This window comes from Schizosaccharomyces octosporus (genome assembly GCF_000150505.1).
Source record: "Schizosaccharomyces octosporus yFS286 unplaced genomic scaffold supercont6.1, whole genome shotgun sequence".
In the NCBI taxonomy this organism is placed as follows: Eukaryota; Fungi; Ascomycota; class Schizosaccharomycetes; order Schizosaccharomycetales; family Schizosaccharomycetaceae; genus Schizosaccharomyces; species Schizosaccharomyces octosporus.
In genome coordinates, this window is record NW_013185619.1 from 733,111 (window position 1) to 756,363 (window position 23,253).

General features: G+C 37.7%; 12 protein-coding genes and 2 non-coding genes across 14 annotated transcripts; 7 read left to right on the forward strand and 7 right to left on the reverse strand.

The window, feature by feature from the left end:
* Positions 1–1,150: 1,150 nt before the first annotated feature.
* On the forward strand, positions 1,151–1,312 carry SOCG_02946 (uncharacterized protein; the record flags this gene model as incomplete). Its single annotated transcript, XM_013161436.1, has 1 exon — positions 1,151–1,312. One exon carries the CDS (start codon positions 1,151–1,153, stop codon positions 1,310–1,312), a length of 162 nt encoding a protein of 53 aa, XP_013016890.1.
* An 867-nt stretch (positions 1,313–2,179) lies between these two features.
* Positions 2,180–2,251, reverse strand: SOCG_16107. Its single transcript has one exon. It is a non-coding gene; the product is annotated as a tRNA-Met (tRNA).
* A 4-nt stretch (positions 2,252–2,255) lies between these two features.
* Positions 2,256–2,348, reverse strand: SOCG_16108. Its single transcript has one exon. It is a non-coding gene; the product is annotated as a tRNA-Ser (tRNA).
* Positions 2,349–2,828: 480 nt separating this feature from the next.
* On the forward strand, positions 2,829–3,609 carry SOCG_02947 (Sm snRNP core protein Smd2). The gene is made up of 4 exons (XM_013161437.1): positions 2,829–2,873; positions 2,923–3,023; positions 3,078–3,190; positions 3,267–3,609. Exons 1-4 carry the CDS (start codon positions 2,869–2,871, stop codon positions 3,393–3,395), a joined length of 348 nt encoding a protein of 115 aa, XP_013016891.1. The 5' UTR covers positions 2,829–2,868; the 3' UTR covers positions 3,396–3,609.
* Positions 3,559–5,962, reverse strand: SOCG_02948 (serine palmitoyltransferase Lcb2). The gene has a single exon (XM_013161438.1). It carries the CDS (start codon positions 5,534–5,536, stop codon positions 3,743–3,745), a length of 1,794 nt encoding a protein of 597 aa, XP_013016892.1. The 5' UTR covers positions 5,537–5,962; the 3' UTR covers positions 3,559–3,742.
* SOCG_02949 (iron-sulfur cluster biogenesis protein) lies at positions 5,897–7,519 on the reverse strand. Its single transcript, XM_013161439.1, has 2 exons — positions 7,194–7,519; positions 5,897–7,143 (listed from the first exon to the last, which is right to left on the reverse strand). The coding sequence occupies exons 1-2, from the start codon at positions 7,389–7,391 to the stop codon at positions 6,373–6,375; spliced, it is 969 nt and encodes a 322-aa protein (XP_013016893.1). The 5' UTR covers positions 7,392–7,519; the 3' UTR covers positions 5,897–6,372.
* Positions 7,520–7,532: 13 nt separating this feature from the next.
* Positions 7,533–9,505, reverse strand: SOCG_02950 (translation initiation factor eIF2B delta subunit). Its single transcript, XM_013161440.1, has one exon. The coding sequence runs from the start codon at positions 9,362–9,364 to the stop codon at positions 7,946–7,948; it is 1,419 nt and encodes a 472-aa protein (XP_013016894.1). The 5' UTR covers positions 9,365–9,505; the 3' UTR covers positions 7,533–7,945.
* SOCG_02951 (cyclophilin family peptidyl-prolyl cis-trans isomerase Cyp8) lies at positions 9,447–11,340 on the forward strand. The gene is made up of 3 exons (XM_013161441.1): positions 9,447–9,786; positions 9,828–10,736; positions 10,782–11,340. The coding sequence occupies exons 1-3, from the start codon at positions 9,575–9,577 to the stop codon at positions 11,212–11,214; spliced, it is 1,554 nt and encodes a 517-aa protein (XP_013016895.1). The 5' UTR covers positions 9,447–9,574; the 3' UTR covers positions 11,215–11,340.
* Positions 9,483–12,721, reverse strand: SOCG_02952 (L-azetidine-2-carboxylic acid acetyltransferase). The gene has a single exon (XM_013161442.1). It carries the CDS (start codon positions 11,990–11,992, stop codon positions 11,342–11,344), a length of 651 nt encoding a protein of 216 aa, XP_013016896.1. The 5' UTR covers positions 11,993–12,721; the 3' UTR covers positions 9,483–11,341.
* Positions 12,722–13,707: 986 nt separating this feature from the next.
* Positions 13,708–14,718, forward strand: SOCG_02953 (flavonol reductase/cinnamoyl-CoA reductase family protein; the record flags this gene model as incomplete). The annotated part of the gene is made up of 1 exon (XM_013161443.1): positions 13,708–14,718. The coding sequence occupies one exon, from the start codon at positions 13,708–13,710 to the stop codon at positions 14,716–14,718; it is 1,011 nt and encodes a 336-aa protein (XP_013016897.1).
* A 1,300-nt stretch (positions 14,719–16,018) lies between these two features.
* On the forward strand, positions 16,019–16,531 carry SOCG_02954 (transcription factor Pcr1; the record flags this gene model as incomplete). Its single annotated transcript, XM_013161444.1, has 1 exon — positions 16,019–16,531. The coding sequence occupies one exon, from the start codon at positions 16,019–16,021 to the stop codon at positions 16,529–16,531; it is 513 nt and encodes a 170-aa protein (XP_013016898.1).
* A 655-nt stretch (positions 16,532–17,186) lies between these two features.
* On the forward strand, positions 17,187–19,926 carry SOCG_02955 (60S ribosomal protein L8). Its single transcript, XM_013161445.1, has one exon. It carries the CDS (start codon positions 17,284–17,286, stop codon positions 18,043–18,045), a length of 762 nt encoding a protein of 253 aa, XP_013016899.1. The 5' UTR covers positions 17,187–17,283; the 3' UTR covers positions 18,046–19,926.
* Positions 18,194–19,911, reverse strand: SOCG_02956 (aldose reductase YakC). The gene is made up of 2 exons (XM_013161446.1): positions 19,591–19,911; positions 18,194–19,432 (listed from the first exon to the last, which is right to left on the reverse strand). The coding sequence occupies exon 2, from the start codon at positions 19,399–19,401 to the stop codon at positions 18,382–18,384; it is 1,020 nt and encodes a 339-aa protein (XP_013016900.1). The 5' UTR covers positions 19,402–19,432; positions 19,591–19,911; the 3' UTR covers positions 18,194–18,381.
* A 415-nt stretch (positions 19,927–20,341) lies between the features above and the next one.
* Positions 20,342–22,935, forward strand: SOCG_02957 (transcription factor; the record flags this gene model as incomplete). Its single annotated transcript, XM_013161447.1, has 3 exons — positions 20,342–20,394; positions 20,501–20,569; positions 20,718–22,935. The coding sequence occupies 3 exons, from the start codon at positions 20,342–20,344 to the stop codon at positions 22,933–22,935; spliced, it is 2,340 nt and encodes a 779-aa protein (XP_013016901.1).
* Positions 22,936–23,253: the final 318 nt, after the last annotated feature.

A 23,253-nucleotide genomic window follows, 5' to 3' on the forward strand; every position in this document is an offset into this window, starting at 1 on the left:
GACCGAGAAAGGGTTTAGAAGAATCCAATTTTCTATGGAATGATACAAAAGAATCATAGAGAAAAGATGTGTAGAAAAGTAAAGCCAAGCCAGGTAAGGGTCGACTGCCATAACATAACATAACATAATAAAAACATAACATGATGGTATAATATGGCAATGACATTGGCAATGGCAAAAGTGAAAGCAAAACCAACTCAAACTTCATTCTAACGAAAATGATAAAACAAAATAGAATAGAATAGAATGAAAGAAAATTAAACAAAATAAAACACATACATACAAATTTTCTAGTGGATTCGTATTCCCATGATTTCTACCATCATCATATTACAATCCATTGTTTCTCTTTGATTCCAAACATTCCTTTTTCTATCGCATATTCCAGTATTTAACATAAAACCATATGCTTATATTTGTCCTTCCTAAGCGCATTTCTCTGTTCGTCGCAAACTTGCATCATATGTGGGGAAGGGAAAGAAGGCTCGGGATAAGGTGCGAAGGCGAATGAGGAGAAGAAGTTAACATGAAAAAAAACAAACCAGAAAATGAGACTCAAATATAAAAATTTGAAACAATTTAATTCAATTTGATCAATTCATTTATAGTATTTTTCTTGTAATTTCGTCTTTTCCTTTTTGTCGCATTGTTTTTTGTTCCGCCCTTGTTTTGATTGGCGTAGTACGTTCTCTAAGCATTTTTATTGGCTACCTCCACACCAGTGAGAAAGGCCAGTTAAGGTAGTTGTAACCTTCTTTCTTTTGATTGGTGTATAAAATTCTCTATCCCCTATGATTTGTTCATTAACTCCAATCGCTGCTCTTACGTATTTTATTTAACGCTTCGAAACACCATCTATGCCAATGAATCTTTGTATCCAGGATTCCATTGGTCCTTTTATCTTTTTGGTTTGGAGTTCGTTTTCCGCTAGAAAGCGGGACAAGATTTCCGTTTTCCTATATAAAGCAGCATGAGTCCTGCGCTTTTCCCTTCTTCTGTACCACCATCATCTTGTTTTAATTTTGTCGTTTGCTTTTGGACCTTGGTCGTGAATTATCTGTATTCAACGGTTATCGGTTCATATTTTATTTAACTCTGTTCTATTTTGTCTTTATTTTTTTTTTTTCTCCAAATTCACTCAGTCTCCAAAATGGCCTTCCGTATGCCCAACTTTCGTAAAATCCCTATGGAATTAATGCCTTTGGGTGCTGCTGTTCTCGCTGCTGCTGGCTTTGCTACCTTTAGTCTTACTAAAAAGTTGGTAGCTGATCCTGAAGTGTTTGTCCATCCCACTACTCGTCGTACTACTTAAAGAACGATACAAAATACTTGATGGATGAAATGCTGTGATGCAATGATTGAATGTCAAGAGAAATATGAATACCTTTACATGTATTCGCTCTTTTTTCGAGAGAAACCAGAGAAACCGTCAACTATGAAATTCAAAAGATATAATTATAATCATAATCCTAAAAGGTATATAAAAAATATGGGTCTGACTCTCTCTCTTGTCTTGTCCTGTCTTGTCTTTGTCTCGTCTTTTCTCCTCTTGATTGGTGTTTTCATCTTTTAATTTGTTTGTTTGTCTGTTTTTTATTTTTTTTCCTTGTCTTTCTCATATTCTTTGACTCTTGCTTCATGCTAAAAAATGGTAGCAGGAATTCCCCTTTTTTCATTATGTACCTTTTCAAGTAGGAAACTAAATCTTGCTTTTTTTTGCATGTTTGCGTCTTTGTGCACTAATACTATATTTATGGTTAATAAAAGATTGCTTTATCTTTCTATGAAATTGTTCATGTCAAAATCATAAACTTGAATCAGTAGTAAGTAAACTTGTCGTGTAGGAGCGAACGTTGTTGATGGTATGGTAGGAGGTAGACAGGTAAGTATGGTTCTTTAGTGTTGTTTAGTATGACTTAGGTATTAGATGTTGAATAGTATAACGTGCAAGAGTATACAAGTCTTGAAGAAATTAACTTTTGTATATTTTCAGTGATTCAAGGTCCGCAATTAGGAAACATCTTTTGTCGTTGAGATTCAGTCTGAGGTCTCTCTTGTCTTGGGAATTCATGAATGTGTGTACAACAAACAGGAACCACCGAATGCAACGACAAAAAGGGCGAGCAGCAAATTCATGAGTTACCAAGAAATTTAGAAAGAACAAAAAAAAAAAAAAGAATTGCGCGGCCAGGTTTCGATCCTGGGACCTACGGGTTATGAGCCCGTCGGAGTTCCACTCTCCTACCGCGCACATTCGTCAGCAGCAGGATTTGAACCTGCGAGCGCAGTGCGCATTAGATAGCTCGAATGATTCAAGTCTAACTCCTTAACCACTCGGACATACTGACTCTTGTTGAATAGTCTTGATTAAATGAGACTATATAGCGAAAGGAATTGTTTTACTGAAGAACAACATAAATGCGTTTATTTGTTTACAGTAGAAAAGCAAGAAAAAAAAAATAAAAAAAAAAATTTCATTCATCCGAGACATCTTCCTTTTTTTTCTAGCTACGTTTTTTTCTTTTTTATAGTTGTATGAATACAAATATTAAATGAATCCTGTTTTCTTGCAAAGCTCATCTAAAGAACTACACTCGACATAACATACAACGTCTGTTGTTGTAAGTCATTATGCTTTGTAGAACATGTACATCTCATCTCATACCATTTCATTTTTGTAATTAAAAGAAAAAAAAAAAAAAAAATCATATTCTCATTCATAGTAGTCTCTTTCCTCTTTTTCCTAGACTTACTCTTGCTATGTGGGCATTTCAGTCTGTCACCCACGTTACCTCGTAAAAATTCAAACACCAAAAGTACCAGCCAAATCCAAAATCCTTTTCACCTTTCTTTTTCCTTCCATTTCGAATGGCGTATGTGACTTTTTCTTGTATTTATTTCCTTATTTTACTAATTGTGTAGAGATCTCGTCAATCGACCTCGGAGCGAGCTCACTGAATTGGAACTCGCTCGCCTTGAGGAATACGAATTCACCGCTGGACCTTTGAGTGTTTTGCAACAAGGTATGCTTCCATTCCTTTTTATTTATTCTTTTATTCAATCTAACATCCCCTAAGCTGTCAAAAACCATGACCAAGTCTTAATCAACTGCCGCAATAACAAAAAGCTACTGGCCAGAGTAAAGGCTTTTGACCGTCATTCCAATCTTGTTTTAGAAAATGTCAAAGAAGTACGTTCATTTCCTTTCTTTTACCACCTCTGTTTTTTCTTTTTCTTTCTTTTCCCATACTAACCAAGCTACTTAGATGTGGACGGAGCGTAAACGAAATGCCTCTGGAAAAAAGGGAAAAGCCGTCAATAAAGACCGCTTTATAAGTAAAATGTTTTTGCGTGGAGACGGCGTTGTCCTTGTGGTACGCGTCCCTTCTGCTTAATGTATATTGGTGGTTACTTCGGATAGACTATGATGACCATGCTGCTTATCTGTTTCTATTTTTTTTATAGCTCTTCCTAGTCTCTTATGAATCAATAAAGTCTCCTTTATTCTTTTACAAAATGTACTTTACTATATCTAACGTTATACCACTTTTTTCTCGACCTTCTACTGTTCCGATCACGTCCAATACTCTCAACACATCTTCGTTTTCATCATAATCTTATTAAAAGGAATACTATTATTGGTAAATATGTATATGTTTCTACACAGGCGCATCAAATACATTCGTCTTTCTCATGTATATAAATATTTTGTGTTCATAGTAAAACAAACAACATGTACTCATCATTGTTTCAAGGTATCCTCAACACCACGGGAAATAACGTCTTCAATTGACCAACGAGGAGGACTGTACCAACCTTGTTTTTTCTTGATGTTTTCGAAATTGGTTTTTCCAACATCTTCACCCGCAGCTCCAGACGAAATTTTCAATTGAAGCTTCTCTCCAATCTCATCACATGCTCTCAAAATATAATCCAAGTCGGCTTTGTTATGAGACGCTGAAAAGCAAAACCTTACTCTTGAAGTTAATAATGGGCATGCTGGATAACCAACAACAACAATCGAAACTCCCCGCTTTAACATTTCATGGGAAAACGCATTAATTTTACCAGGATTGTACAAAAGCAAAGGAACAACTGGACTATCGTCATTTCCGTAAATGATAAAACCCAAACGCTTCAAACCCAATCGAACGTAACGACTGTTAAAAGCCAAACGTTCAATTCTTTCCAAACCAATAGAGCCAGGTGATTGATCCATGATCTCCAAGAAACTACTCTTAATTTGAGCCAAAACGGCGGGACTCATGGATTCTGCATAAATGTATCCGGGATTCGTCACACGAAGCTTATTCACAATTTCCAAAGAAGATGCAACATAACCACCTGCGGCACCAAAGGACTTGGTAAAGGTACCCATCAGAATATCCACATCAGTAGTTGGAATACCGAAATAATCGCAAATACCACCACCATGAGGACCAATTGCACCGATAGAGTGAGCTTCATCAATGAACAAATAGAACTTGTAACGTTTCTTCAACTCCATAATGCGAGGCAAATCAGCAAAATTACCTTCCATGGAATACAAACCTTCAATGACAACCAAGATCTTTGTATATGGGCGGTGGGTACGTGGCTGACCTTGGGAAATAACCTCACGCAAAACGCGTTCCAAGTCAGTCATGTTGTTATGCTTGAAAACGCGGATATTCGCACCAGACTGACGAGAACCGAAACGAATCGAAGCATGATTCAATTCATCCGAAATGATAAGGGAACCGGGTCCCATAAGAGCAGAGAAGACTGTGGAATTGGTTCCAAATCCTTGAGAAAAGATAAGGGATGCAGGTTTACCGACAAACTTGGCTGTCAATTCTTCAACTTCCAAGTGAATTCCATAATTGCCACATGTCGTACTGGCACTACAAGTAGAGAGTCCGTTTTCGCGAACGGCCTTCTCAACGGCCACGGCACAGGGACCATGGCTTTGGGCAAATCCGAGATAATTATAAGAAGAAACATTCAAACTCAACGACGTATCACCCGTAAGTTTGAAAGAAGAATTATTATCAGTAGAATAACGATTCAAAAGTCTAATCATACGGCCAGGAACACCCATCGTAGGTCGACTGAAGCAGTCATTAATACGAAATTTGAGTCGTCGAACATAAAAATTATCGAAATGATTATATAGGGGTGCATAACCGTCGCTATCCTTCAAATATTTGTAATCGTCTTTATGGAATCGCTTACCAAAAAAGTCACGGACGTGACCAATGATAAGAAGAACTAAATAGGAGATATAGGTTGTAACAACATAGTAATAAGAAGGTTCATCCTCGAATTGGAACAAAATTCCATCAGCGGTATCTTTTGATACTCGACGATGACCGGGTTCCATAATAGGAGCAAATTCCGTGTTAATAAGTTCCTTATTAAGTTTTTCTGCGGCAACATACTCCCCGTCCACATCAGGCTGCTTTATATTCTTTGGCTCTGCCTCAGCAGTTGCGTTCCGGGGTATGGGAACTTCTTGCCCAACAGATTCAGATATAGAAGCTTCTATTTGAACCATTTTCGAATACCGGTGCGTTTGTACACTAATAAACCTAAGCAGGCAACTTTTACGAAATTGAAATGAAAAGGATTTCAATCTATGCAAGTAGCTAGGAAAAGCCGCAAATTCCTCAATAGATATATATTAAAATGAATAAATCTCGCTGCAACAAGGAGAGATCGAATTTAAACGAATGCTCCAATAGATGCTTACGAAAACAACTCCCGTTATTATAAAAACCGATTACTATGGGAATATCTTCCAGTCATCAACTTACTTAAGTGCAACAGTAAGGCGGCCTTTTTTTTATAGAAAGGCCTTTTTTACTCTCAAATGCAGTAATGAGAGTGAAATGCTGCTTTCTACACTACGGTGTTGAGGGAATAGTAAAGGATAAGTTAGCTCGGATGCTCATAGTAGCGAACATAAACTTTACGAGCTCTTGCGAGGTGTAGCGAAAATTTCATAAAAACATGAAAGTAAACGAAAGAAGTGGTCTAGTAGTAGTATCAGTAGTTGGATCTATAAAGAAAATTAATGTTAATTTGGGCTTCAGGTAGATCGAAATACTTTTTAGCTAACTATAATGCGGTTTCTTTTCTATATCTTGGCCAACAGCCAGCATATAAACCGAAAGGAACATGCTTGAATGAGGTTGTTACACAAGATATACCATTTATAAGAAAAACTTAGCCGCGAAGAAAGAACATTTCAAAGTTATGTTGTCCCTTTTGCCAGCCGGTTTTCAAGATTAGCAAATTAGTACCGAAATTCATATCATAGATTCGTAGATTTTCAAGGCATAAAACAAAGAAAAGAAAACTTAAATAAAATAATTTCTTCAAAAGATTACTTCAGTTTTTTGAGTTTGAAGACTGCATTTGCTCTTTCCATACTTCATCCATAATTCGAATAGGCACACCGTTACACTCAAGTGGTTGTCCTAAATATTCCAATCTTAACATTGCAAGCCCATAAATACCTTGTAAAACAAGGATCTTTCCTGGAGATCGCTTACTCACTTGGTTAGAAGAAGCACCAAGAGCTAACTTGGATGATGGCTGAATATCGGAATTATGGCCTCCATTCTCTACTATAAATGGAAAGATTCTTTTGCGTGTAACTCCCGTATGATATGTTCGTACGGTAAGCTCTTGGCCTAAATAACATCCTTTATAAAAGTCGACGCCGTTCATCCAATCCAAATTGCTTTCCATGGGAAATGCAGACCCTGGAGTTATCTCCGAAGAACCTTCAGCGACTCCGTGTCGGAATCGGAATGTCGCGTACTCGTTCAGGTCAGCATTGGAGATACACGCATGCGATGAAACAATGCTCCGGCTGAGCAGAGGTTTTTGAAATCTGGGATCCCACATAGATGCAATGCTATTCTTATCATTCATAACTTTATCTGCATCTTGATCCCATCCTACTTGAACGCTCAACTCATCAGGATTAACTGCTGTAACATCACACTTATAGCGAAGTCTGTACTTTATCACATGTTTCAAAAACTCCTCAGTTCTAAAATTTTCTACTTCAACATATAGTCTCTGACTTGGTTTGCCAGTTTCTGTAGTTGTAATGTTTTCAGGATAACAAAATGCATCAAATAAAATACGTCCCTATTCTGATTAGTTTATAATCCTAGGCAGTAGGCACATCGACAACATACGCTTGTATTCAAAAAACCCGTGTAAAATGGTTTCTCTAATGAGACCTTTTGTGTCGTAAGCCCTTGGAGAAACTTTTGAGCATCCGGCCCTTCAAATCGTACTAACTGTTTGATAGGTTTTAAACAGGTGCTCAAAAACCGATTGTGTTGAAGTTTAAGATGAACATTTCTAATGTTTTTATAAGATTGCAAAAGCATTCTTAATCCAGGGAATTGGGTATGTGTTCATCGTCCGTCATTGAACGGAATATTATAGGTCCTCAAGGACTGTTTCCGCTTATACAGCATGTGGACTATGTGAATGAGTTGGAATAATACGAACGCGAATTACAATGAAAATGTACGCTTTCAAATTCTGCATAGGATGCAGATATATATGTTTATCCGATGGAAACCTAACTATGCCAATACCTCAAAATCATATCTAATTTACATATAGAAACCTAAGCCAAACAAAAATCAACAGTGTACCTTTTCATCAACGAAGTCATTTGACAACTTGCGTTCATAAGAAGTCTAAAACTTGAAGACCCATATAGTGTTTCTTTTTCGTAGAGTCACCGAAACAAGATCCAAAACTTTTGCTATATATTACCAACATAATTAATAAAAGACTTCACATATCATGAATTCTTTACTAAATGCCAAAAAATAAGGTACAACCATTTCATCTGCAATCCTTCTTATCGCAATTATAATGATCGCCTGAAAAAACAATTCATATCTTTCATTTTCATAGAAGACCCTTTCTTCTAGGCATACACTTGTTTAAACTCATTAATGATTGCTGGGACAGACGTAGAAGGTAGGAGACCCATTTCACAAACACAAACAGTAATTAAACGAGGGGGAGTCACATCGTATTTGAGACTGAGAAGCTTCAAATTTTTAACGGAATGCCAGTCGGAAAGTTCGCTTCGCTTTTCTTGGTTCTCATCGACTGAAGTATTGATCAGTTGGTCACCGGGAGCAAGCTCATTATACACTAAAGAATCTAGCTGAATGCGTTCAGTAAATTTATAAGATTCACAACAAGCAATGACTGGAACGTTGGCTTCTTTACCAAGTAAGGCAATTAAAGAAGTACCGGCACGAGAATAGAGAGCACCGTTAGATAACATGGCATGACCGCCCAAAAAGATCTTCGTTACTTCCTGCATGGTATAAGCCAAAGCCGAAATCATTACATAAGTGCAAAGGATTCCATGGCTTGTCAGTAACTTCAAGCAAGTTCTTCCTTCAAACTCGGGACGGGAATCTACCACGATGACACGGAACTGCTTTCCAATATTTTTCGCATGTACTAAAACATCGTTCACCGTAGATGAATGCAAATAAGTCAAAATGATATCGCCATCTTGAATTTTTTCGGCGGCAGCTTGGACAATAGCTTTACCAGCGATAACAATACGATCACGAATAAAGTTGTCAATCTTTTCTAATAACAGTTCCTTGCCTTCTTCTTCCGTCAAATCAATGTCTAATACGGAAATTTCAAGTTTAAGAAATCGAATCGCACTACCCATGCTGATACTTAAAGGACGCGTAGAAACTAAATAAGCGATTTGCGAATTGACATGAGTTGTCAAGTGTCTGCTCAGAGTTGTTCCAAATGGAGTTTGGTAATCTCGAATAACCTTTTTGAATGTCTTGAGTAATTCTATACATCTTTGATTTGAGCCAAAGACCTTATAATTTGCCAATTTCAATCCTAAACGAATAACTGCGGGATGTATATCTTTAGGCAAGTTTTCTGTCGTCCTACGACGTCGCCAATCCAAGTGTGAGAAAATTGAAACCTGTTTCTCTTCAAAAAACATTTGTTCTAATACAGCAGGATCTTCTTTTTTGGGAACTGGAGGGGATCCTTTGCCATTCTGTTTTGAAGGCTTTTTAAGTTGATTTCCTCCTTTGGAATTCTGATCCTGCTTTCTTTCGTCTGATCCATTTCCTTTCTCTTTACCACCACCTTGTTGATCAGCCCTCGCTTTCCTAGAAGCTTGTTTTTGAGCTTTTTTTAGAGCTTTTAGGTCTTTTCCGGACTTTTTTGGTTCTGCTCCAGTGTTTACAGTTTGAGTGTTCGTCTCTATTCCAGCTGCACCAGTATTTATTTCTTTAATGGCAACAGGTTCATTTGATAATTCTCGTTCTTGTTCTGTTGGAACCGCCATTATTTTTTATTGTTTTTCAAGTATGCGCTGAAGCTAAGTATGAGCAACACCAGCTTTGTCAGTCAGATCTTTGGTTTCTTCCTTACCCTTACTATTAGCCTACATGCATAATTTGTTTTAGAACGGATTTTTACAAGTAGGTGATATTTTGTTATATTTATTTTTACTAGATTAATTGTTCTATTTAAAATTATATCTGGTTGACGGAGAATGGGGAAGAATACCGATAAATTATACGTGACTCAAACGGAGCATTCCGGGGTTCATGGATGGCATGGCGGGATGAGCGGAATTACAGGGAATCAGCCCAAAGGAAGATTTCGTCAACTTCCTTTCAATTACTGTTCTCTTTCGTTGCAGCCATTCACACATCCTTGTTGTTTGGTAGATTCCACCAACCATGCAATCATTTTTGATTTCAAGTAAGTACTTTCAATTAATAAAAAGATACTAATTGCTGTAGATTTATTGTCCCATGGCTTCGGAAGCACAATACTAATCCCGTAACTGGAGAAAAGGCTGCACTGTCCAATCTCATCAAATTGAATTTCTCAAAGAATGCAGTTGGAGAATACTGTGACCCAGTTACTTTGAAAGGATTCACCGAATTTTCTCATATTTTAGCCATCAAAACAACGGGAAATTGTTTTTCCTGGGATACTGTAGAAGGATTGAACATAAAAGCTAAAAACTGGAATGATCTGGTTAGCGAAAAAGCATTTACTCGTTCAGACATAATCACGATTCAGGACCCCCATAATCTTGAAAAGCGAGACTTTTCGGCTTTACAAACGCAAAAGGAGATGTCAAGAGAGGAAAAAATTCAAAAGGCACGCCTGGCGATAGAGAAGTCAAGAAAAGAAGCAGTTTCGCCATCACGTAGACAGTTAGCGCATCCTATTACTACGGAAACGACACAGTCTGGGCTTCCCGTATATCGCGCTGCTCATACGACAGGTCTTGCATCTGCGTCCCTTACATCTACTTCATTTTCTCCGGTCACCAAAAATGAAAAAGCAATAATTCCTCAGGAGGATTACATGCTTAACCATATCCGGATAAAAAAGAAAGGCTATGCTCGAATGATAACCAATTTTGGGGAAATCAACTTGGAACTCCACACTGATTATGCTCCACATGCCGTTTACAATTTTATCCAACTATCTAAGAAAGGCTATTATCGCAATACTGTGTTCCATAGAAGCATTCCTAGATTTATGATTCAAGCTGGTGATCCGACGGGTACAGGGAAGGGGGGTGAAAGCTGCTGGGGAAAACCATTTCGGGATGAATTTGGTAATCCTCTGCATCATGATCAGCGAGGAATTCTTTCAATGGCTAATCGAGGAAAAAACACAAACGGCAGTCAATTGTATGTATAGCTTTTGCTTTTTTTTCAACATGCTAATATATTTAGCTTTCTTTTATTCAATGCTGCCAAACATTTGGACAATAAACATACTATCTTTGGACATATAGTTGGAGGAATGGCAGTACTTGATGCACTAGAGAAGGTCCCAACAAATGACTACGACCATCCCAAAGTCCCTATTCGGTTAGAAGATGTTGTTGTATTTGTAGATCCCTTTGAAGAATGGGAAAAGGAAGAGCAAGAAAAAGTAAAAAAGGAAAAAGATTCCTTGGAAGCAAACAAATCCGAAGCCGATCATGTTTCATGGACTGGAAGAGACCTGTCGCATTCATCTTCTGTGGCATCTACGACCCAAGCCGTTGGTAAGTATCTGAATAATGATTCAAAACGCCCTTCAACTGTAGTATCTCTGGATGCCTCGTCGCAACCAAAAAAGAAGAAAACACGAACGGGGTTTGGAAATTTTGATGCATGGTAGGAAAATACGAAATAATGAAAGTTGGATGTTTTAGTTTTTTTGTATACGAAGAAAAAAAAGGAACGATCTTGTATATAATTTCTAATCATAATACAAAAAGTAATAAAATTGAAAATAAGAAGTAGATCTAAGATGCATCCTCGACTTGAGCTTCTTGATCAAGAGGAGGAAATTCATATTGGTAAATGTATGCATCCACAAGTTTAGATTGTCCTCGTAGACGACCGGCATTACGAATCACTCCTGTACGAGTGAAACCAAGGCGGTCCCATAACTTATAGCTAGCTGCGTTGGTTGCGAATACTAGGTTGAAAACACTGGACTTGTAGCCAATCCGAGGACCAAAGTATAAGAATGCATGGGCGAGAATTCCTCCAATGCCACGTCCACGGGTTTCAGGAACTACCATAAATCCGCCATTACAAATGTGACTACAGCGGGATGGATAATTTGGCTTAATGATGAAAAACCCAAGGAGCTTTTCCTTCCAATTGATTGGAGATTGAAGATTAGGAAGAGGACCTTGACCGTCCCATTCTAAACAAATGACTGTGCAGTATTTTAAAAAGTATTCTTCAGCCTCTTCCCAGCTTAAAGGGGTTTCATACGGATAGGTGTCTCCCTTTTCAATTTCATGATTTAAAACCTCTCTCAGGCGAGAGAGCAAACTATCTCTATCATGCACGACAGTTGAGTTGTCAATAGCTATGCAACATGCTTTCTTGTCTGCGCATTTCCAAGGAGCAATAGTGTTTGGGTCTTTAAGCTGAAAATCCATGACAACGTTTAACTATTGAGAGAAAAAATAAAATAAAAATAAAAATAAAAAAGGAAGTCTCGTAAACGAACTTATAGGTAGGTTAGAGAAGTTATAGACGTGAAAACAAAAAAAGAAAGAAAAGAAAGGTCAATACTGATAAGTCCGGAAATGGATGGATGTTAGATAATAATGAACAATATGTAAGACGTTGATAAGGTGCTTGGATATCACTGAATTTTTATATATGAAATATAAGAAAGTAAAAGGAACTGGAAAGATGCTGGCTTTTCCTTTTTTTTAAAAAACCAAAAATTTTTATAATGCTCCTTTTGACGATAATGTAGGTCTTTCCTTCAAAATCTTTTAAAGTGAATTGAATTGTTTAACTTGTTTGATGTTATGTATAGTCAATGAAACTTACTTTAGAAGTAGTTTGTGGCCGGGATTCTGTGTTACAGTTCCATAAGTCGCAAATTTTTCAATAGAATGCTAAAACATATCTTCTTCCCGGTTTTACAGAGACAATACCAGAAATTCCCAAGGTGTAGACTGTTAAGTACAACCAGAAAACCCATAGTTCTTGGTTTCTAACTTTGGTTATGATTCATTGAGTCAAGTTAGCAAAAGAATTGAAGTAACTCATGATGTGCAACGTGCTCCATGAAAAACAATTTACAATAACAGATTTATTCAAAATAATTTCGTATGCTTAAAACACATTATTTTCCATCCTATAGATGAAATACAGATTCAGTCAGTTCTGCCATATCATATTATATAGCTCAACAGGTCACGAACCTCTTTAAGAGCATCATTGATGTTTGAAAAGCTAGCTAGAGCTTTCTAAACAAGTTATTCAAGGCCAGACAGAAGCAACAATGTCGTCTTAATGAGTGTACAATAAATCCTGAATCAATTGCAACTTGTCTATAATGAATGATGAGTTTATGGCTGTGATTGCTGACGACAGTTGTTTCCTTGCTATTGTTGAAAAGCACCCAAAACCTTTTTATGCATGTTTGACAATATACCGAATTTTTTGAATTATGATTTTTTGACTATAGATGCATGGCGACAATTCTGGAAAAGTGTTTTTCTATGGTAATATGATTCCACGGTAAAGCATATCAGCAACGTTATACGTTTGTAGAATTTCATAGGTAAAAAAAATAAATAAAATTAAAAAATGATTTCTTATCGATACTGCGTCGATTGAAGAATAAAATTTTCTATAAAGTCTACTTCACACCCTGTTATATGAAGAAGTGTATCGCCTAGACAGCTGAGTCTTACGAAGAGCAGCAATTTTTCCTTTTTTTTTTTTTTTTAACATAGAAAATAACTTCATAATTTAAAATTTTATAAATTAGTCGTTCATTGTTTATGTATGCCAGCTTGAAAACGTTTATATGGTGTACGGTGCTAAATTTTATATTCGGAACTTGTAAACATTAAGATACCGATTTTTTCATATGAAAGATGACGCAGCAAAATTTATATAACGCTTCGCGTATCCTAACTTATGTTGAAGTCATAAAAATAAAAGCAACTTAAATAAACCCAGTCGGTCAAACATCTAACAAAGCAATCGTTAAACAGATTTTAGTTTGAAACACTAAACCAACTACAAGGACATAGAATTAATCTCGCATTTACGATTCGTATAAATTTGCTTCTTTATTGTTTGTTATTAGGTTTCAAGTCTGTTGCCTCTGCTACGAATAAGTTGAAAAATGTCAAGCCAACAACTAGTTTTAGTCACCGGTGTTAGTGGTTTTATTGGAGCTCATGTGGCTGTTTGTTTGGTGAATGAAGGATATCGTGTTCGTGGTACTGTTCGTAGCATGGAGAAAGCTAATAAACTAATTCATCTAAACCCAGAACTTGAAGGTAAAATTGAGTTTGTAATCGTCACGGACATTGTTGACCTTCCTGCTTTGAAGGGCGCTGTCAAGGGTTGCGACTATATTTGTCATGTTGCTTCTCCAGTCCTTGTTGACGTCCATGACAACAAGACTGAACTATTGGACCCTGCTGTCAACGGTACTCTTCGTGTTTTGGAGGCCGCCACCTCTGAGCCCAAGGTGAAACGTGTGGTGATAACTTCCTCCTTTGTTGCTTTGAGAAATTTTTCAACAGATCCTAATGTAGGATATAACTATACTGAAAAAGATTGGAATCCTATTACTTATGAGGAAGCGTTAACCACCAAGAACGGTACTTTTGCTTACGGTGCTTCCAAAAAGTTTGCCGAGAAGGCTGCTCGTGATTATGTAAAAGAAAAGCATCCCCAGTATGACATTTGCACTATCAATCCACCTTTTGTGCTTGGTCCTTCTATCCATCCCATGAACAGTATGCAATCCTTAAGTACTCCAAACAAAATCTTTTGGAATCTCATCAATGGTTCCCAGATACAACCTTCCTTGCAGCACTGGAAGGTCGATGTTCGTGATCTTGCCAACGCCCATGTATTTGCACTCACGAACGAAGAATTAAGCAATGGCCGTTTGCTTGTAGCTCAAGGTCCTTTCTTTAGTAACCATGTGTGTAAAATGCTGCGTGAGCATTTTCCTGAAAAAACAAATACCATCTCGAAGCCTAGTGATGTCCCCTTTAACGAAAATCTATACAAGTTAGACAATTCACTTTCAAAGTCTTTAGGCTTAAAATACCGCAGTGAAGAAGAAACCTACCTGGATACCGCTTTAAATCTTTGGGAGCGTGCCAAGCAATTCTCATAATATTATTGGAATTTGTCTAATCCATTTAACCGAAAATCTATACCAGCTTCTGATTCCCACCTATTTAAAAAGAAAAAAATAATTGTACATGGAGACATAGAACGATTTATGAGTGACTTTTTTCAAGTACTTATACTATGCTTGTACTAACGGTTGTTTTGAATTTCAAAAGCTATCATGACAATAGAAGATGAGATCTTACAAGCTGTAGAAAAGAAAAGCATTTTTCTTTTAAAAATAATCAAATACAAAAAAATTCCGGTTATGAAGAACCGCATTGCCTTTAAAATGCAAGCAAATACAAGCAGCGCATCAACTCCCTTCAGATCACAATTGTTCAGCTTTGGACAAAAGACCATCATGAACAAGCTCAATTATTTCCTGATTTCTTTTTTTGAAAATTATTGCTATACAGGGAGAAAATACAATCAAATGTGAATACGGTGCTACTGGTTTGTATCTTCACTTCGCTTTATTTTCAAATACCTGAACGTCTACTGACACATTGCACACCTTCAAAACATCTTTACCTTGCAAATTTAAAGCATCAAAACAAGAACACCAAAATAAAGTATCAAAACAAAAAGAAAATTGCTTTCTGTCAATCATCTTTTGTTTACTACTGTTTTGTTGCATTTCGCTATACCGTTAAGATTGTTCAGTCTACTTCGTTACGATGACGTAATTTTCACAGCATGTGAAATGCCTCTATTCTGCGGCAAGTAATTTCAACCTTTGCCTGCGACTTGAATTTAAACTGAATTCGGGCTTATACAACAATTTCCACATATTTATGTGTTTTTTACGTGTAAATAGAAAACAGAATTGATTTTTAGGCTTTTTGTGAAGATTAGAGTTGACGAACAGTGTTATTACCGTCATTACACATCATCGTCTTCCCTGGTACTTTTCAAGCTTGGATTATACAAGTCGATTTTCAGAACAACGTGAATTTGGTGACTTGAACCGGTGTTTTTGATTTAGCAAGGAAAAAAATTGATTCTTGGTAAAAAAATCTTTTCAAAGAGGATTCAAGTTGCGAATTACAAAATCTACGTTCACATCGTATCCTTGACTTGACATTTGTCTTTCTTCCTTATTGTAGTACATGTGGAAAACTGAAAAGCTTCTAGGTCGTTGTTGTTTGCTTTGAGTTTAATTTGTAAGTATTATAAGCTTATGGCACCTCGAGCATTTGTACTTTGAACGACTTAGTGATTGACTTTACCTTTTATATTCTTGAAATTTTTATTTATCTTCTTGGATATACGTTTATCGTCTAATTTATTTCTTTACAGAAATGACAGCAAAAAAAAAAGAAGTTGACGAAGAGAAGCGCAGGAGAATACTAGAAAGAAACCGCATTGCAGCTTCCAAATTCCGACAAAAGAAGAAAGAATGGATCAAAGAATTGGAGCAGACAGCGAATGCTGCTTATGAACAATCAAAACGACTGCAAATGATGCTTTCTCAATTGCAACAGGAAGCGTTTCGATTGAAGAGTCAGCTACTTGCACATCAAGGATGTCCTTGCAGTGTGAAAATACGATCAGTGCTTACTGATTTCCAAACTGCACATAATGCTTTGCAAGCTCAGCATATGGCTTATCGCCCTATGCAACCTCCTCCATCCGACAACCTCATAGACCCGGTTGTATCTACAAGTCCCAACCATGGGCATTCATCGCTACATGGCATGCCTTCCCAGACTCCCAATGGTCAAATGCAACCTCCTTCGCAACCCGCTAACCCGAATCAATCATCCATGTTTCCCCCCTCCGGCTTACCTGGATCATTAGGTGGCTCAGTTTAATGTAAAATAAATCCATGGGTTTCAATTATGTAACATGAATTCGTGGAATGATACCGCTACCTTGGCCAAGGCCTTTTTTGGAGGTTTGGTAAGCTGAGAATCCTGCTTAATATTCCAGGCGTTGGGGATCCTCTATATATATATTCCCTGTTCATTTGATACGAAGAGTGTAATCTTACTTCCCCGAGAGAAAACACAGGATACATAGATTGAAGGCTCATATTTGATTATCGGTTCTTATTTTTTGTATATTGGCATAAAAATTCCTTCCTTATAATAATGATTTTTTGTTTATTGTTATTAGTTGATTAAGTTCCTTTTCTGAAGACAATGATTCACGGAAACGAGTGAATCTATTATTACCATTGTATTGAAGACAAAAGGTGGATTATCTAATGTTAGTGAAATGAAATTACTTTAACAGTTACGACTAGTGCATAGAAAGGTTTAACATGATGTATTTGCAAAAAACAAAAAAAAAAAGAATAGCCAGCCTGCTTCACATCCTTTGATTTTGTTTTGAATTCTTATACTTTAAGAGAACATTAGCAATCCGATATAACGAACTGGTATAGCATATGGTATAATCAATTACAAACAGCGAATACGTTCGCAAATCGACATACAAGATAGTATGATGGACTACAGTAAACCAGAAATTTACCCAAAAATAGCAGTCACGGTTAACATCAAGAAAATCACTTGGAAATGTTTAGGGAGGGCTAAATTCACCAACAACCAAAACACCAGAAATGGGTCGTGTTATTAGAGCACAAAGAAAGAGCGGAGGTATCTTCCAAGCTCACACTCGTCTTCGTAAGGGAGCCGCTCAGCTCCGTACTTTGGACTTTGCTGAGCGTCACGGATACATTCGTGGTGTTGTCCAAAAGATCATTCATGACCCTGGTCGTGGTGCTCCTTTAGCTAGAGTTGCTTTCCGTAACCCTTACCACTACCGTACCGATGTTGAGACCTTCGTTGCTACCGAAGGTATGTACACTGGTCAATTCATCTACTGTGGTAAGAACGCTGCTTTGACTGTTGGTAACGTCTTGCCCGTTGGTGAGATGCCTGAAGGTACCATTGCCTCAAACGTCGAAGAGAAGTCTGGTGACCGTGGTGCTTTGGGTCGTTCCTCTGGTAACTATGTCATCATTGTCGGTCACGACGTTGACACTGGCAAAACCCGTGTGAAGTTGCCCTCCGGTTCCAAGAAGGTTGTCCCTTCTGCCGCTCGTGGTGTCGTCGGTATCATTGCCGGTGGTGGTCGTGTTGACAAGCCCTTGCTTAAGGCCGGTCGTGCTTACCACAAGTACAAGGTCAAGCGCAACTGCTGGCCCAAGACTCGTGGTGTTGCTATGAACCCCGTCGATCACCCTCATGGTGGTGGTAACCATCAACACGTTGGTCACTCTACCACTGTTCCTCGTGGTTCCGTTCCCGGTCAAAAGGCTGGTCTTATTGCTGCCCGCAGAACTGGTCTCTTGCGTGGTGCTGCTGCTGTGGAAAATTAGGTTTTCAATGAAAAGTTTTGTTCCGGCTGTTGAAAAAGTGTTTGATGCGTGTAGTTTGTTTATAGAGGTTGAAGTGGTGAATGATGGATAATGGTAACAGTAGCCAAGTAAAAAAGGATTCATTATTAGAAAAAGATGTCGACTTACGTGTGGCTCTAAGGGAGTATTACTTCCAAAAAAGAATATATTAAAGCTTTTTTAAGACAAAAGGGAAGATAGTAAAAAATTGAGGGAAGATAATACATCTAAAAGCTATTTAAAACATAACGGAATTCCTCTGTTATGATAATTCGTAAATTATTATTAAGATTAATCGTGCATGTTGACCTTTGGGTCTTACTTAGACAAAGGTGGTGTATCCATAAACATCTTTGCACCAGCACCAGGAGGATATCTTTGACCGACGACTTCGGCACTGTCAGAAGCTTCGCGGATTTCACGAAATGTTTCAGGAGAAAGTTGAATGTCCTTGGCGGAAAAGTTTTCTTCCAAGTACTTAATGCGCTTCGTGCCGGGGATAGGGAGGAAATTATGGCCTTGAGCCAAAATCCAAGCCAAGCTGAGTTGACCTGGGGTAACATTGTTTTTAGCAGCGATAGATTCCAATTTCTTGACAAGTTCAAGATTTTTATAAAAGTTTTCCTTTTGGTATCGAGGAGCATTTCTGCGGAAGTCGCCTTCAGGGAAATCATCTGGCGACTTGTAGGCGCCAGTCAAGAAACCACGACCAAGGGGTGCATAGCAAACGATTGTAATATTGTTTTCACGGCAAGCCTGCTCGACACCAATCTCGGGACGCTCAATTTCTAAGGAGAATGGAGAATATTCAATTTGAACAGCACTGACGGGGTAAACCTTACAGGCACGACGAATAGTGTCTGCGCTACATTCGGAAAGACCGATATAGCGAATTTTGCCTGCTTCAACAAGACTCTTGAGGGTCTCCATTATGGTCTCGATAGGCGTCTCGCCACTAAAGCGATGGACATAGTACAAGTCAATAAATTCGACATTCAATCGTTTTAAGGAAATGTCGAGTGCCTTGTGAATATGTTCGGGAGTATTATTTAAAGCGACACTGCCATCGGGCTTCTTTTCGTAACCAAATTTAGTAGCAAGGAAGATTTCGTTTCTGCGACCGGTTTGCTTGAACCAACGGCCAAGGCAATCTTCGTTTGCACCAAATCCATACATGTCCGAGCTATCCCAGAAGGTACAGCCGATGTCGGCGGCACGAGTTAAGACGGCCTGGTTGGCTTCCTCAGAGGAAGGTCCATACATTGCATGTAAACCCATACATCCAAAACCGATAGGAGAGACAACGGTGTCTCCGATTTTACGAGTTGCGACAACCATATTTTAAAGAGTTATAGAACTAACAAACAAACTATACGAGTTAGTATTTCGTAAAGATACGGTATGTTTAGAAGCAAAAGAAAAAATATCAAATATGAATCAAAATACAAAAAATACAAAAGTCCCACTAAAAGTTCTTTCTTTTTTGTATGTTTTCTCCTTGGATATTTCTTCTTTTTATATCCTTACTTTTTCTTTACTGTGTATGAACAAACGAACGTAGTGTTTGGTGAACGACAAAAGAAAAAAAGACTAAATCCGCTCAATTTAAGAAACAAGCAAAGGAGCCTGAATATCGGTGTTTTTATCTCGTCCACCATACCGGGACTCGTAAATTAAGTTGTCTACATCCTTTCACCTCGTTGTTCCTAAAGACTTTTTATTTCATTTAGGTGGTACGCTGCAGTATTCGCAGTCAATAACGAATCTGAAAAGAAAGCAAATTAAAAGTACATAATGCTTAAAAAAGTAGTAAATAAAAAGAAAGATTGAGGTTTTCGTTAAAATTCATATACCATGGAAGTGAAATAGTTTGTTTACAGTTTTCGCTATCATATCTAATCTTATCGAGTAAAAAGTTCCCTTCTGAAATATCTGATGGGTGATACGTAAACAAAGGATATGAGAAAGTTCAATCATTAAAAAGGTAAGGACTTCTATTTCATTGCATTCTTTTATTTTTGTGATGAAAAAGCATTAAGTATCGCGTTTTTTGAAAAGCGCTGTTCAATGTTAGTTGAGAGGTGACAGCTTGAAAGAAGAGTGATTAAAAAGACAGTTTAATACTTAGTCAGTGTTTATTTGTATATAATATTTTCTTTTTATTTATTAAAGAATTGTTTAATTTTCTTCTTTCTAATTTATAAACGCTGGCTTCTGTCAACAAGCAATAGATCAACCTGGAGATATTTCAAGTCATCTTCTTTCGCACCCGTACAACATGGAACCAACTTCACCAAAACACCTAAATGACTACTCCTGGAAAAAGGCCAGGTACGAGAAGAAATCGAAAAATTACTTCATGTAGAGAATGTCATCGTCTCAAATTAAAGGTAAACTATTCCGGAAATGACTGAAAATTAGATGACTAACGTTTTAGTGTGATCGTGTTTGGCCTTGCTCCAATTGTAAAAAACGAGGAATTTCCGATTTATGTCCAGATTCAATTGTAATTTCTGTGAGGTATATCATTGCAATACTTTTTGGTTGATGACGGAGGCAAGTTTTTGAACTGAGCCGACTTGATTGAATGCGCAATTTTAGTTTCCGTTCATTCTTCCTTCTGTTTTCTAATTTAAAATTGTACAATGTCTTAGGTTGCTAACAAGTTCCTTTTTTGGGAGTAGTGATAAATTGATCAAGCTTTTATTATCTCGAATGTCTAAGCTACAAGCTGCTGTCAATTCTTACGATAGCAACCATGAATCCTTATTTATATCCCAAGAGGACCAAGAAGTTATCCATTCTTTGTGTGAAAAATACATGGATCCAATAGAACAATCTCCTCCATCATCATCTTTATTGGAGAAGACTCACTCACCATTAGCGCAACACCAGTCCATGGAGTCAGGAAAGGATGACAACAATCAGACAAATATATCTTCTGGAGATGCGACGCTTGCGGACGTTTCACAAATGCTTGGCTGTCTCAAAATCAGCTCCCATGGTCATTTTAATTATTATGGTGCCTCTTCTAGCCGATCTTGCATCCCCCAATCGGATCCAAATTTTGAAGAAGATGATTTCTTTTCTCTTCAAAGGTCACTGTTGTATCCCTCTTCTTCTTCTTCTTCTTCTTCTCTCTTCCATTGGAGTCATCGCGTTCCTGATGTATTAAATCCTACCAATCTATGTGATATGCTTCCTGTCTCTCAATTTTCTATTCGCCTTATAAACCTTTATTTCGACAATGTGGGATGGAGTTGTCATGTGATTCATCGCCCTTCCTTCGAAAAGGCCTGTCTTGACCTATACGTTCAGAACTCGTCTAAATCTCCGCCTCAACCTCACTTTCTTGCCCTTACCTATATGGTTTTTTGTCTTGGTACCTTATTTGCATCTCCTGCATTAGTGAGAAACAGAAAATCCCTTGCGCATGAGTTTTACCTTCGTGCGCAGTTGTGTTTTGATATATCATACTCCTCCTTCGTACCTTCCGTCGATGCAGTCGTTTCCCTCATCCTTATGTGCCAATACTCCTACTTTTGTGATCTTCTTGAACGTACCAATTTTGCTTGGAACTGTATTGGAACGGCTACCCGTATTGCTGTTGCTATGGGCATGCATCGGGATGGTGAAGTTTTTGAACTTTCCGCTTTCCAGTTGCATATGCGTCGAATGATTTGGACGGAGCTTTTGTTTTTGGATAGAATGCTCTCGATGAGCCTAGGAAGACCCTATGCCATTAGTAACGATCAAACTAACGTTTTACCTCCTTCCAACATCGCAGACTCTAGCATCTCTCCAGATAGTCTGTTTATTCCAGAACCATCTACATTACGAACAGAAGCTAGTTTTACTATTGTTAAAGCTGAAATTTCCAAGTATCTGGCGAATGCCCTCAACCGTGCTTTTAAATTTACACCTCCTAGTTACTTGGAAGTACAGAATTTAACTAAAGAGTTGTCGGAATTGGGAAACAACTTACCAGATTATTTTCATGTTACAGAGGATACTAAGAATGTATCGCCCGTCATAATAATGGAGCAGTATTCTATCAAGTTCATCATTCTTCAGGCTTTACTATACTTACATCGTCCTTGGTTTGTAAGAGCCGTTACGCGTACCGAAGAAAGAAACCAATACGCTACCTCCTTATCCCTTTGTACTTCTGTTTCTCATGATCTCATCCACATCCTTTATTCTTTGATGTGCTTAGTTCCCATTGAGCCTCTTCGTTGGTGGGTATTCCGTTTTCACTCGCTGAACGCTGGCATCATTCAAGGAGCTTACGCTTTAAGCTTTCCAAAAACAAGCTATGCAATAACTGCCTATAACGATTTACGATATATGTGCAAAATCTTTGAACATCTCAGAGACGGGTTTTCTTTTTCCAATAAAGATTTTGACTTTTTAACTAGCCTAAAAGCCAAGGTTCTTGAACGTTTTCAACTGACCAGTCAGGGAATTGATAATGAATTGCTTATGGAGGAAATTCCCTTTCTTCAGTTTAACGTCCCCTCTTCTAGATCAAACAGTCGGTCTCCTGACGATGCTACGGAAAAAGCAGAACAATTACGGCAAATGAATGGTCTTGGAATTTCAATGAATCATTCAACCATGACGCAGTCCGAACACTTGCCATATTATGAACAAGAAAACCCTCTTTTGTTTGATTCATTATCTTGGCATGTACCAAAGAACGAATTTGACCTTTATAACCATTCAGGTACAGAATTATGGGATGCCAGTAACTGGATAATGTCGGAAAATGAAAAGCCTTTTGTTCCCAACCTCTCTACGAGTCTGGAACAGTTTTTATGGGATAGTGGTTCGAAAATAAATGTGGAGGACACGCACTTATCGACGGGTTAGGTTAATTCACAGTTACATAGACTGTTTCTAAATATGTGAACGACCTTATTAAGGCTGATCGCAATTCTTTCAACGTTTCACGTTAATTTTTTTTTGGTTTTTTTTCCTGAGAGGTTTCTAATTTGAAAAAGTTACCACTTGGTGATATCTTTCATATTAAGCCGATGCTTTTGTTATTTATGCGACACATGGTGTGTGTGAAAAAAAGTTATTTATGCATGTTCAGGAAATAATGCGTATATTAGGATTTCATGGTCGGGAATTCTTTATCCCATTGTAAAAAGCGCTGTACGGAAACCGTGGTTTGGGATCGGCTTC